At 48.2% G+C, this 13121-nt stretch overlaps 1 protein-coding gene across 2 annotated transcripts in view; it reads right to left on the reverse strand.

Moving 5' to 3' along the window:
• The window catches only part of LOC147660723 (E3 ubiquitin-protein ligase TRIM39-like), a 148019-nt gene that overhangs the window by 105131 nt on the left and 29767 nt on the right, over positions 1-13121 (reverse strand). The window contains exon 3 of one of the 2 annotated variants that reach the window (XM_086951508.1): positions 10521-10526. The exons of the other annotated variant lie outside the window; for it this stretch is intronic. Within the exon in view, the coding sequence (XP_086807634.1) occupies positions 10521-10526 (6 nt within the window). The remainder of the gene's footprint in view (positions 1-10520; positions 10527-13121) is intronic. 2 annotated transcript variants of the gene reach the window in all.

The following is a 13121-nucleotide window of genomic DNA, read 5'->3' on the forward strand; positions in this document are numbered from 1 at the left end:
TACCTTCTACTCGAGGAGCACTTCTTTTGGGTCTTAAACACCATTTTAATGTACCTTTTACCTGTGGTTAGGCCGCGTATCCGTCTTTGTGTTTCAGACTGTCTTTTTTGTGCAACTTTACCCCTCGTCAATCCTCATTGGAAATTCGCTGTGTGGCCTCCTCCTGACCCTGGCAATGGTCTGCTGAGTCGTCTGTTTCTCGCCGCTGTTGCTGTTTCCTCTCCATCCGCCTGGGTCCCTCGACACGTCGCCTCCCCTCGAGCCAGTCATGCGCTTCCTCCGGTGACTCGAAGAACCATGGCTTTCCGTCATCCACCATGTGCAGTCTTGCCGGAAACAGCATGTAGTATGGAAGCTCTTTACGTCGAAGTTCTTTCTTTACTTCGAGGAAGCTTTTTCGACGTTTAGACACCGCCGCTGTGTAGTCCGGAAAGAAATATACCACTGAATTGTGAAAAAGGATTGGTGGGGCCACCCTCGCCGTTTGCAGTATGGCATCTCTATCGCGAAAATTAAAAATACGGGCCAAGACTGTTCTGGGGGGCGCCCCTGGTTTCGGCTTACCTCCGGGCACTCTATGTGCTCTTTCCACGGAGAAAAAGTTGGAAAGTTCTCTGGGCTGGAGTCGAGATTTGATAAGCAACTCAACGTAAAGATCCATGGCTGGGTTCCCTTCACTTTCAGGAATTCCCGTGATTCTAACGTTGTTCCGCCGGGAGAGCCCTACTGGTCATCCAGCTTTTCTGCCATGAGTTTATTTTCCGCTTCCAAACGGCTGACCTTATTAAGCAACATGGTGGTATCTTTTGACAAGGATTTTGTTACTTGCTCCACCTCAGTGACTCTAGCTGTCATTTTTATAAAGTCTTTCCTCAAAAATTAGACATCCATGGAGATGGTCCCCACCGTCGATTGGACCTTGGTAAGGGCTGACATAATATCTTCTAGCGTCACTTTCGTCGCCCCCTCCTGTTTGGACACTTTTCCAGAAGTGCCTGTGCGCTCAGGTATCGCAGGAAAGTCTTTATAGTATGCATATTTGTCCAGTTTTACTTGTGGCTGCGTGCGAGGGCCCCTTCCCCCCATCTTTGTCCATAAGACGCCGGTCCGGTCAGCAGTCGTCGCACCCGCCTGCCGCGTGATCCAACTGCACGCGTGGCCTGTCGGTTTTCCCGCCGAGCCGCTGACTGGATCTGTGAGGCGAGAGGCTGCTTCCTGCCTCCCAACACCACAACCCGGACTGCCTGACAACCCGGGCCAGTAGCCACTTCAGTGACGGTTACGAATGTTGCACGTCTCGCCCCTGCGTTCCGCTAAGGCGTCCGCCTCTCACCTCGCCTCCTCCCAGGCCGCACTTGCCTCCGGCGGTCGCAGAGCCACGCCAGTCCCCGGTTCCATGCTGAGTCGAAGTCCGCTAGTTCTCCGTTGCACCTTCCGGTCTTTACGGAGCTCCTGCCTGGCAGAGAAACGGTGCGCTCGGTGCCCCTCGGTGTCCGCTCTTCGTGGCTGTCCCTGAGGTCCACTGTTATCAACAGATTATTAACGGATTATGCGGGGATCCTACTTCACTCCCCAGAGCTCCCTTAGAGTGCGGCCATCTTGATCGTCTGTTGGCCACGCCCCCCCTGACCTATTGCATTTTTAATGATTGTTATTTACGTAGTGTGAGAGTACCTCTAAAAGTTAAGTCTCCTGTGGTCATACCGTGGAATGGTTATTGGCATATTGTGTTTAGCTGTAAGAGGCCAGGGGTAGGTACAGATGTTTTTTGCAAATATATGTCCAACAAAGGGACAAACACTCAGGACGGCTCCCTGAACCCATGGGTCCCTAACCTGCTCTGGACACGGAGCTTTGGGTGACTGCTCTGCTTATCGATGGCAGTGACAGAGAATAGCTCCGTCCAAGCCTTCTGCTTCTGTTTCTGCTTTCAGGTGAGTGCTTTGCCCTTTGATGGCGTGGGCCAAGGAGAGCAGCTCCGCCCGAGCCTCCTGTTTTGTTAGGTCTCGCCTGAGCCAGCGCATGCACTGCTCTGTGAGACATTTAGTAAGTGGGCTTTTAAAAGTCCTACCACAGCTTTTTGGCTGGCATAGAACACAATGACGAGCAGAGGTGCCATGTGACTTTCCTCTCTCGTCATTGTGCGCGCACATCGCACACCATTCGCCAGACCTGCCTCCTTTTTTTGTGTGTTTTTTTTTACTCTCTCAAGCGCACTATTCAATGCTCCTCCCCCTCCCCCACCACAGAGCACATCCCGCTCCTCCTGCTGGCTTCTGCTGCTCCCGTCGCTATCCAGTGATCCCAATCACTTTCACAGCCGCGCGGTATGTGTGTAATAAGTTTAGATGTGATTTTCAAATTTTCAATCTTCCACTTTTTGGCATTACCATACTACATGTGCTGCTAATTTAGTGTATAATGTTGGTATGGGTTTCTGTAAAATCATGCCTGTCCTGTCCTGTTGTAGATGACTGGCCGATAATAAGGAAGCATGTTCCCGCGCACTTCAACACTCCTCCCCTCCCCCACCACAGAGCGCGTCCTTCTCCTCCCGCTGGCTGCTGCTGCTCCCGGCGCCATCTGGTGATCGCAATCCCTTTCACGGCTGCGTAGTATGTGTGTAATAAAATCATGCCTGTCCTGTCCTGTTGAAGATGACTGGCAGATAATAAGGAAGCATGTTCCTGTTCCAGAGCTTGTGTCTCGGGTCCATATTGTTTACATCTAGTACTGTTGTAACAAATAAACATCTTTCTGTGTATTCGCCTTTACCTTTCTGTCAAGAGTCCAACAGACCGTTGGTAGTTTCTCATACAGAGGAAGCAGGTTAATATCCAGTGTGAAATACTTTTAATTGATTTGGCAAGCTAGTCCCGACCTCCTCTGAGTCCTTCAAGAATAATTTGACTTTTCATGCTTCTGTGACCTTGGTTTGGTATCCCGTATCACTCCATCTATTCAGAGCAGAGTGCCAGCCTTTTAGTGGATATCACACCTACGTAACACTTCAATCTCATTGTTGCTAAGAACTCTGGAGACCGTTGTGTACTAGAAATGCGCTTAAAGTTGCTTGGGTCTTTCCGCAACAGCAGGACTTCTGGAATGCCCTTGTCCTTGTAGGATGGAAACCGCAATGCCCAGGCATGATGTTGATTTGCTATTTAAGCAGAAGTTAAGGTCCAGATTGTGTTAGATAGAACATTTGTATGTACATTGATTTCCCAAATGAAATTTGTACACTGAAAGATGCTACAGGACCATTTAATGGGAGGCAAACCGGGATCCCCAATATTTTTTTCTACATCCTGACGCTTTTTAAAACGGCTTTTAATGCTACTTAAATGCCTATGTGACATGGCATTATGATTTGCGGATCAAGGTCTCGGAATGGGCAATGAAGAAAGGCTAATTGTGACTAATCTATACTACTATTATAAAGCAAGAACTGGGAACCTTTGAGGCGGGTAAACTCGGCAACCACAGCACCAATCCAAACACCCAATACATCATTGGAATTGTAAGGGTCTGCAGAGTGACATAGGCTATATACCACAAAAAAATATACGTTCTTTAAAAAATATATGTTAAAAAAAAAGTAGTCCCTTGGAAGTAGCGCCGGCCGTGTGCGCTAACGATGTGCTGCTGACATCATCACGAGCGCGGGGAGGAGCGGCAGACAGGAGCGGTGAACTTTGCCAGACTGGAGCGGGCTGAGGTAGGTCAAGCGCGGTGAACTTTGGCGGACTGGAAACATGGCGACACAGAGCATTAGAGCCTTGTATGCATAAAGCAAAATATTCGGGGTTAGCAATTAACTCCCAAAATGCTATGGGCAAAGGCGGCTGTGGACTTTAGCCATTTCTCAATAGCCCGCTGGGAGACTCCACGTGTCGAAATGCCTCTGCACAAAGCTTTGCACGTAAAGCATCATTGCACATTATCCTGCTTCGTCTCAGGCTCTCACGAAGCAAAGCAGGTGACCAATTAGGCGGAAAAGGGGATGCAATGCCGCATATTTAGATGCAAGAAAGTCAAGCGGCATACATCTTCAGTTCAGTGTCGGACCACCCGAGCTCCAAACGTTTTCTTCAGTCTCCTCTGTGGGACGGAGGAAAAGGTGTGATGTGAAAACGTAAAGAGTAATTAGAATTACATTAAAACACACAAAAAACGAATTTTATTTTAGTGTGTTTGACAGAAAAAGGCCATGGTACTGCATCGAACACATAATAGGTTTGGTCATTCTGACCTACAGCAGGGAGTGAGGGGATATCTGTGCTAGATATAAACGGGAAAGAAACACTTTCCACAGGTTCCTCTAAAGGGGAATACTTTAAGATTCGAATATATTTGATGTGCCATAGAAACAGCCCAGTAACACTGATACCTAATTTTCACATGTGTGACTGACAAAAGAGGGAACTCTTCATCACAATGCAATACATCGATCCTAGGAACTAGAACGAGACACTATTACAAGGCTGCATTTGTAACATTTAAGATACTCGCCAGGTCAGTCCTTGACCCGTTGACCTTGAAAGGTCGGGCGAGTCCCATTGGAATTCAGTCATGTCACATATGTGTTCCAGACAGATTATTGCAGCAGATGCACTAAACCCGTTAAACCAGATTAGCTCTTCGCCTCGAAGCACTTGCATCAAGGCGCCGGTTCAGACGGCCCAGAATCGATCCCTGCTAAATAAAGACACTTTCCATGAACCTTGAATAACAGGGGTTATCTGGGGACAGGAGCAGCAGCACCTGTACAGCATGAAGGATGGGGCTGTCCTGGGCTGAAGATTAAACACATGCTGTAAAGAGCTCCAGCAGGTAAAATGCGGAGCAGCTTGACGAGGCTGGGTTAGGGGCAGCAGCAGCACCTGTGCAGCATTAGGGAAGGGGCTGTCCTGAGCTGAAGGTTAAACACATGCTGTAAAGAGCTCCAGCAGGTAAAATGCGGAGCAGCTTGACGAAGCTGGGTTAGGGGGGGGCAGCAGCACCTGTGCAGCATTAGGGAAGGGGCTCTCCTGAGCTGAAGGTTAAACACATGCTGCAAAGAGCTCCAGCAGGTAAAATGCGGAGCAGCTTGACGAGGCTGGGTTAGGGGGGGGCAGCAGCACCTGTGCAGCATTAGGGAAGGGGCTGCCCTGGGTTGAAGGTTAAACACATGCTGTAAAGAGCTCCAGCAGGTAAAATGCGGAGCAGCTTGACGAGGCTGGGTTAGGGGGCAGCAGCAGCACCTGTGCAGCATTAGAGAAGGGGCTGTCCTGGGCTGAAGGTTAAACACATGCTGTAAAGAGCTCCAGCAGGTAAAATGCGGAGCAGCTTGACGAGGCTGGGTGAGGAGGGGACAGCAGCACCTGTACAGCATTAGGGAAGGGGCTGTCCTGAGCTGAAGGTTAAACACATGCTGTAAAGAGCTCAGCAGGTAAAATGCAGAGCAGCTTGACGAGGCTGGGTTAGGGGGCAGCAGCAGCACCTGTGCAGCATTAGGGAAGGGGCTGTCCTGAGCTGAAGGTTAAACACATGCTGCAAAGAGCTCCAGCAGGTAAAATGCGGAGCAGCTTGACGAGGCTGGGTTAGGGGACAGCAGCACCTGTGCAGCATTAGGGAAGGGGCTGTCCTGAGCTGAAGGTTAAACACATGCTGCAAAGAGCTCCAGCAGGTAAAATGCGGAGCAGCTTGACGAGGCTGGGTTAGGGGGGGGGCAGCAGCACCTGTGCAGCATTAGGGAAGGGGCTGTCCTGAGCTGAAGGTTAAACACATGCTGCAAAGAGCTCCAGCAGGTAAAATGCGGAGCAGCTTGACGAGGCTGGGTTAGGGGGGGGGGGCAGCAGCACCTGTGCAGCATTAGGGAAGGGGCTGCCCTGGGCTGAAGGTTAAACACATGCTGTAAAGAGCTCCAGCAGGTAAAATGCGGAGCAGCTTGACGAGGCTGGGTGAGGAGGGGACAGCAGCACCTGTGCAGCATTAGGGAAGGGGCTGTCCTGAGCTGAAGGTTAAACACATGCTGCAAAGAGCTCCAGCAGGTAAAATGCGGAGCAGCTTGACGAGGCTGGGTTAGGGGGCAGCAGCAGCACCTGTGCAGCATTAGGGAAGGGGCTGTCCTGAGCTGAAGGTTAAACACATGCTGTAAAGAGCTCCAGCAGGTAAAATGCGGAGCAGCTTGACGAGGCTGGGTTAGGGGGCAGCAGCAGCACCTGTGCAGCATTAGGGAAGGGGCTGTCCTGAGCTGAAAGTTAAACACATGCTGTAAAGAGCTCCAGCAGGTAAAATGCGGAGCAGCTTGACGAGGCTGGGTGAGGAGGGGACAGCAGCAGCACCTGTGCAGCATTAGGGAAGGGGCTGCCACTGAGCTGAAGGTTACAAATTGCAGTACAGGTCTACAATAGCTAAAACGAGGAGCAGCATGACGAGACTGGGTGAGGGGGCGGATAACGGAAGCAAGCCAGTGATGACAGATCCCTGGGACACACGGCGCGCCCAGGGCTCGGTCGCCTTTGGTACACATTATCAGCCGCCTCTGAAGCCGGTGAGCGGCGACCTGTGTCCCATAATCCACGCAGCCATGACCGGCAGACATTAGGTGCACAGAGGAATTGGAAGGACGCCTGCCTGCCTTGAAGTGAGTCTCCACAAACCGCGGTAGTTGCGCTATTAGCTGGAGCTTCGTTGCCGAAGTAAGCAAGCATCGTTCCCAAAGCGGGCCTTTTACCAAGCACACGACCTCCGTTTAACTGAGCACAGTAATCAGTAATATAACAGAGCTGTGATTCCAACCTGCACTTGATGGAGAAACTTTGGGCCAGATGTATCAAGGCTTTTGCGACTCGCAAAGGCTGAAAATCGCAGAATTTTGACCTTTGCGACTCGCAAACGGCCGTTTTGCGATATTTGACATGTATTAAAAAATCGCAATTTATTGAATCGCAATTATTTGCGATTCCTTCTTTTGCATAGCATTTAAGGAATCGCAAATTTTGTGATTCCTTAAATGATATGTATGACACATTTTTGGTGTGCGAATTTGTGTAAAAAAATCGCATTTTACCATTAACTTGTAGTTGGTGGTAATTTGCGATTTTTTTTAAAAATGCCCTAATTGGCATTTGTAAGGGTGGCATGTGACACTCATACATGCCCATAGGGCATGTATGTGTGCCACATGCACACACATGTAGATTTGAGGGGTGCAGCAGGGTGTCTTTGAGACACCCCTGCACCCTTGAAATAATTCTCAAATTGCGATTAGCAAATTGCGAAATCGCAATTTGAGAATTATTGCACTATCATTCCTATGGGCCTCCTGGCCCATAGGAATGCATTGAAAATTATTCATTATTTGCGAATTCGCAAAATGCGAAATCGCAAATAAAGAATAATAAGGAATCGCAAAAAATTTGCGATTTTGTACATACATACCGTTTTGCTAATTCTAAATAGCGATTCGCAAAAAATCGCTATTTAGGATTCGCAAAACGGTATCTTGATACATCTGGCCCTTTATTCGCAACATTCCTGGATGATCTGCACTTAAAACTACTACGCGACTTTAAGTCATACATTTACATAAGAGTTTTCAAATAAATAACTGTCACAAAGATCTCTGCTGTGACCGGAATGTTCCCTGCGCGTTGCACTAGCACGCACCCATGCCCGAGCACCCACTTGCGTCGATACTTCCTCCTGCCCTGATATCATGCGAATCTAGCAAAGAAGCATCAATCAACCTATCCCCGATAATGCAAGATCTCGGACCGTTCGGCGACATGGAAAGTGCAGCAAGTGTGCACTTATCCCTGAACTGGATTTAGTAAGTAAAGTGGTGGTAACACTATACCAGGTTTTGTCATCTGCGAGAGGGTGGCCTACAGACTGCACCTGTTGAAAGTTATGATAGTACAGGCACACAGTGTATGCGCTGCAGTTAGGTAGTACATGCATGATAAAACCGTGTGTGTATGAGAACTGAAGCCAATGGGATCCATTATGGATGCCCCTGTTATGGGCTGGCACAAAATGGATGATCAGGACAGCTTCACCAGACAGTGCAAGTGTACTGCATGCATGCTTATGGCTGAAGAGTGGAGATCCAGACACTCAGTGGAGTAGCAAAGATACCATGGGCCTAGGTCAGACAAGAAAAATGGGCCCTTCGACTGCTGTTAGTGTAGTAAAGCACAGCAATTGTCTTCTATAATGGGCTCCAGTGCATTTCCAAATGCTGCACCAATAGTGGCTACGCCCCTGCCCAGACACTGCAGAAATAAGGCTGGAGTCACAGCTACCTTTAGAAATTCAATTTACACTTTATTAGAGAGGGGGTGCGGATTCGTTCTTCAGGAGTGCAGACTTTGGCTTATAGAGGTGAAGGATGGAACTGCAGTACCTGTTATGCAGGGTGCAAAAGTTTCTAGGTCAGCCCTTTTCTTTTGTCTAGCCCAGATTACTGCTTCCAAAAGCTGATGACAACCAGATGCCGAAACCTTACACTTAATTGTGCCTGTGTTATAGATGTTTTTGCTTGGAGACAGATCAGTGCTATCTGATACAAGAAAAGAGGAGAGTTTGCTGTGCGTTTACTAGAAAGAATCCATGTCAATGCCACAGAAATCTGTCTTTCTTGATAAAAATGCATGTTAGATATATATATCTATACTACTATTATAAAGTAAGAACTGGGAACCTTTGAGGCGGGTAAACTCGGGAACCACAGCACCAATGCAAACACCCGATTCATCATTGTAATTCTCAGGGTCTGCAGATGGACATAGGCTATATAAAATAAAAAAATTAATTAATTACAAAATTTAAGATAAAAAAAAGTAGTCCCTTGGAAGTAGCGCCGGCCGCGACCTGCGTGCTGACATCAGGAGCGCGGGGAGGACCGGCGTACACGAGCGCGAAGAGGTGCGGCGGACATCAGCGCGGGGAGGAGCGGCGGACAAACGGGGAGCAGCGGTGAGGAGCAGCGGAGGACAGGCGGTGAAGAGCAGCGGACAGGCGGTGACGAGCGGCGGACAGGCGGTGACGAGCGGCGGACAGGCGGTGAGGAGCAGCGGACAGGCGGTGAGTAGCGAGGACAGGAGCGGTGAGGAGCGGTGGACAGGAGCGGTGAGGAGCAGCGGAGGACAGGCGGTGAGGAGCGGAGAACAGGCGGTGAGGAGCAGCGGACAGGCGGTGAGGACCGGCGGAGAGGCGGGAAGGAGCGGTGAGAAGCAGCGGACAGGCGGTGAGGAGCGGCGGACAGGCGGAGAGGAGCGGCGGCAGAGGTAGGTGAAGCAGCCGCGGGTGCGCTCACAGGGCGGGCGGGGGCCCTGAAGCCTGATTGCTCCCGGACAAGGTCGGGACGGGCTGCTAGTGGTATATAAAAGTCAGTAGTAAACTGTGCTGAAAAATGAGCTGGCCTCTGGAAATGCAGACAGCCAGCGTTCCACCATGCCTGCTTCCCTCTGTGTGTTTAAGATGTACACATATTGGTGACAGAAGCAGGGACTGTGTTACTGCCACTGCGAACAACATAGTTGATTCTCCTTTACTAAAATGTCATTTCCTTCCAATTGAAACTGAAAGACAGGAGAAGGAGGCATTTGTAAATGCTGCAGTTTTACTGAGGCTACACATAGGACATCTGGGAGTAACACTTAATGTTTCACATTTTTGTTAAGTGTGGTAATCACTGGTTATGAATCTCAGTAGCAAGTCTGGGTATCAATGCTAATTACTGATCTTAATATTGTTAATCCATATCCAAATGGATCGGTTCAAACCGCATTTGTGCCTACGAGACAGCCTCTTTATTTAGAGCTGTGATGTATTTCCATTACACACTCCCCTTAGTGCTCATCTGCCTTTATAACAAGCATTGGCATAGCCAATAGGTCGCACCTATGGGACCTTATCAGTGTTTAGCCATGCAACAGTTAATGTTGCTGCACCAAGGATATTGTGTGCTGCATTACTAAATATTTATAAGGTCCCAAAAGCAAGACCTATTGGCTATGCCAATGCTTGTTATTGTTGCTTTTAGGGCTAAAGCGGCATCACCGAAAGGAGAACATTAACAACATCTTGTGATTCTGGGCAAATCACTTAGGGGCATATTATCAAGAGCAGCGTTAAAATTATCGCCGCTTTAGCGGGAGGAAACTGCTGCTAAAGAGGCAATAATGGGCTTGATAATATGCCCTTGAGAATTTCAATAGAAGCCCAGGTTCACACCACTCTACCCACCACAGCACACTAATGCATTTGATTGATTTTCACTTTGTTATCAATAAGTGCAAGAGATGGGAGAGAGGGATGCAGCCAGCAGCAGACATATACATGGATAGCCCAGGCAAAGGGGAGGAGGGGCAGAAGAACCCGACAGATTAGCTCTAATTATCTCTGACATCTCCACTCCAATAACCAGACGGGCGAGCAAAATGTTTTGCCTCAATTTTCCTTACTTTAAAATGTCAAGGCAAATCACTCTCCGAGAGCCTCTGCTTAGACTCAGCTGCCTGACGGCCGACAGGCTTCTCTGCTACATAAGTGAGAGAAATCCTGTCAGCGAATATCAGCAAACTCACCCGAGGTCTGCGAGAATGGATCAATCCGCATGTGTGTCTGCGTATGTTCCTAGTACGTGTGAGTTGATAATGAAACAAAACTCTTACGCTAACCAATGACAGCCCCTGGCCTTTGCTTTAGTAACACAATGCAACACTTAGGCATAGAATAAAACAAGCACAGTCTTATGTAGGAGCCTGACTTGTGGGCGTTTGTGTGGGGGTACGTTAAACAAAGCCTGAAGATCAGAGAGGGACGGCGAAAAGCTATACCAAAAAAAAACTGTTTAGCAGCTAATTAGGAGACACTGTCTCCTGACGCCAGTGAAAGATGCAATTCCGGTGGGCGGGGCCAAAAGGAGACAGGTGGTAACCAGGAGGGACTAAAAACCCTCCTGGACAATCAGAACACCCGGTTTTGCATATTTGGTGATGCAAAATGATGCGCACCAATGCCAAACAGGGGCGGAGCAGAAAGCGATCTTCTGAAATCGTATTGATTCCAAGAAGTCTCGTATGACAAGAGCAGCGCATGTGCTGCTTACGTCAGGTAGAGACCTAAAAATTGGAATGATGATAGATTCTACCCAGGTTTTTGGTATCAATGTCCTAATACTAGCATTTATAACTTGTGTTATTATGGGGCCCCAAAGTGACATGTTAGATTTAAATAGGTCGACAGGCACTCCATCTGGACCTGGGACGTTGCCCCCTAGGCTACGACTAAGGGCTCTGAGCACTTCATCCAGGGTAACCTGCAATTCTGTCTTATCAAGGGTGATTGAGAATCTAAATTTTCTTGCCTGTTATAAACCTTGGAGAAAAGATTGACCCAAACATCCTCAGATATCGCGATCTCAATAGATGGGCCATCTCCCTCTTGCAAGAAGGGAGCCCTTACTGCTCTCCAAAATCCCACACTATCTTTTTCTAAGGCCGCTGTGTGGAGTGTTTCCCAAGCTTCCTGCCGAAGGATACATTACCTATCCAGAATGGCCTGCTTATACTCCACCCTGGTCCGTCTAACCCCATTGGGGATCTAGGTTGCCTATGCAACTCATGTTTCAAATTTGAGTGGGCTTGGGTGCACTTTTTGTCAAACCACCCATGCTCTTTGCGCTTGTTGCGATGTTTAGCAGTTAGTAGACTCCTAACCTCATTACCTATAGCAACAAAAGAGTGAACAATGCTTTCAGAAGAAGACGTCTCACAGTTATCAAAAGCCAATTTGCAGTTCTTAATTAATTTCATAACCAACTCGTCGGGATCGACTTCAGACCACAGTATGGCGTAAACATTTACACTGCTTAATTCAAAGTTGCCTATTACCGGGTAATTTTTTTTAGACCTTCCTGTTTCTAAGAGGAGGCAACGGGAAGTGGTCGTTCATTGCATTATCCCCGACGTTGAATGAAAGGACCCTCTGTGCAAAAGTACATGAAACTAGCATAAAATCAATGGTAGATATTAACCCCGTGCCATTAAAAGAACTAGGCAAAGGCACAGCAGGAGTTACAAAATCATTTAGAAAGCCCAAATCATTAGAAAATAAGAACTCATTAAACAAATCGCCCGTCAAAGTGTGACAAAAGTGTGTGTTACACCCCCCAGCATCATTCTCAAATCCACATATTCTGCTATCAACATGATTACACAACGTACAGTTGAAATCCCCCATCAAAATTATTATACAATCTTTGATACCCACATCACGGATGTCAGTTAATACCCCAATTAATTTCCTAGTTACCATGCCCAGCTCCCCCGGTGGAGCATTATTATAAAAATTCACCAGGACCATAGAATGAACTGGACTCAAAGAGAGTTCCAGTATATGATAGTACCCCTCCCCCCTCCCCTGGAAGGCTATACATTCTGTCACCAAAGTATTAGAGATATATGTGCAGAATCCGCCCTTGGGTCTACCCCCTAGACCCTTAACCGCACAGGTGTTGGACGTCTTAAAACCTTTAATATGAATGGGGTCTAAACGCCATGTTTCTTGTAGGCCCAATATGTCGACACTTGCTAAAACCTCACACCAGGCCGGGTCTTGGATTTTAGAGCGCAGCCCCGCGATATTCCATGAGGTAATCCTCCATGTAGGGTCTACAGGGGGTTTCAAGGGACTTCTGGCAGGGCAACTGGGGGAATCTGCTGATTGATGCCACTTAACACCCGTGGGCTAATACCATAGGCCATTTGATCTGAACACTGAGCCAGCAAAACTCAATCGTTATTACTCCCTACAAAGTCAGGTTCCATCCGAGTATAGGGTGTTCTTTTCGCCACATTTATGTTTCCCGTGCTTGCACCCTGAACAGGACACCCCTCTTCACGGCCCGTTTGCAATCCGACACTCAAATCTGAGTGCTGGGAAGAGGGAGTCAGTCAATCGATATCTTCCAGATTGTTAAGGGGTTCAAAATAATTGTACGTTGGTACAGTATAGCTATGCAGGGATTGCCCTAAGCAAAAACCCTCCCCTGGGGGATTCGGTTGTAATCTGGGGGGTTGGTAAAAGAAGCCCAAAGGAACCACACTTATCCCTTTACTTCTGACCGG

Source organism: Lissotriton vulgaris, unplaced genomic scaffold (assembly GCF_964263255.1).
Source record: "Lissotriton vulgaris unplaced genomic scaffold, aLisVul1.2 SCAFFOLD_563, whole genome shotgun sequence".
Lineage (NCBI taxonomy): Eukaryota > Metazoa > Chordata > Amphibia > Caudata > Salamandridae > Lissotriton > Lissotriton vulgaris.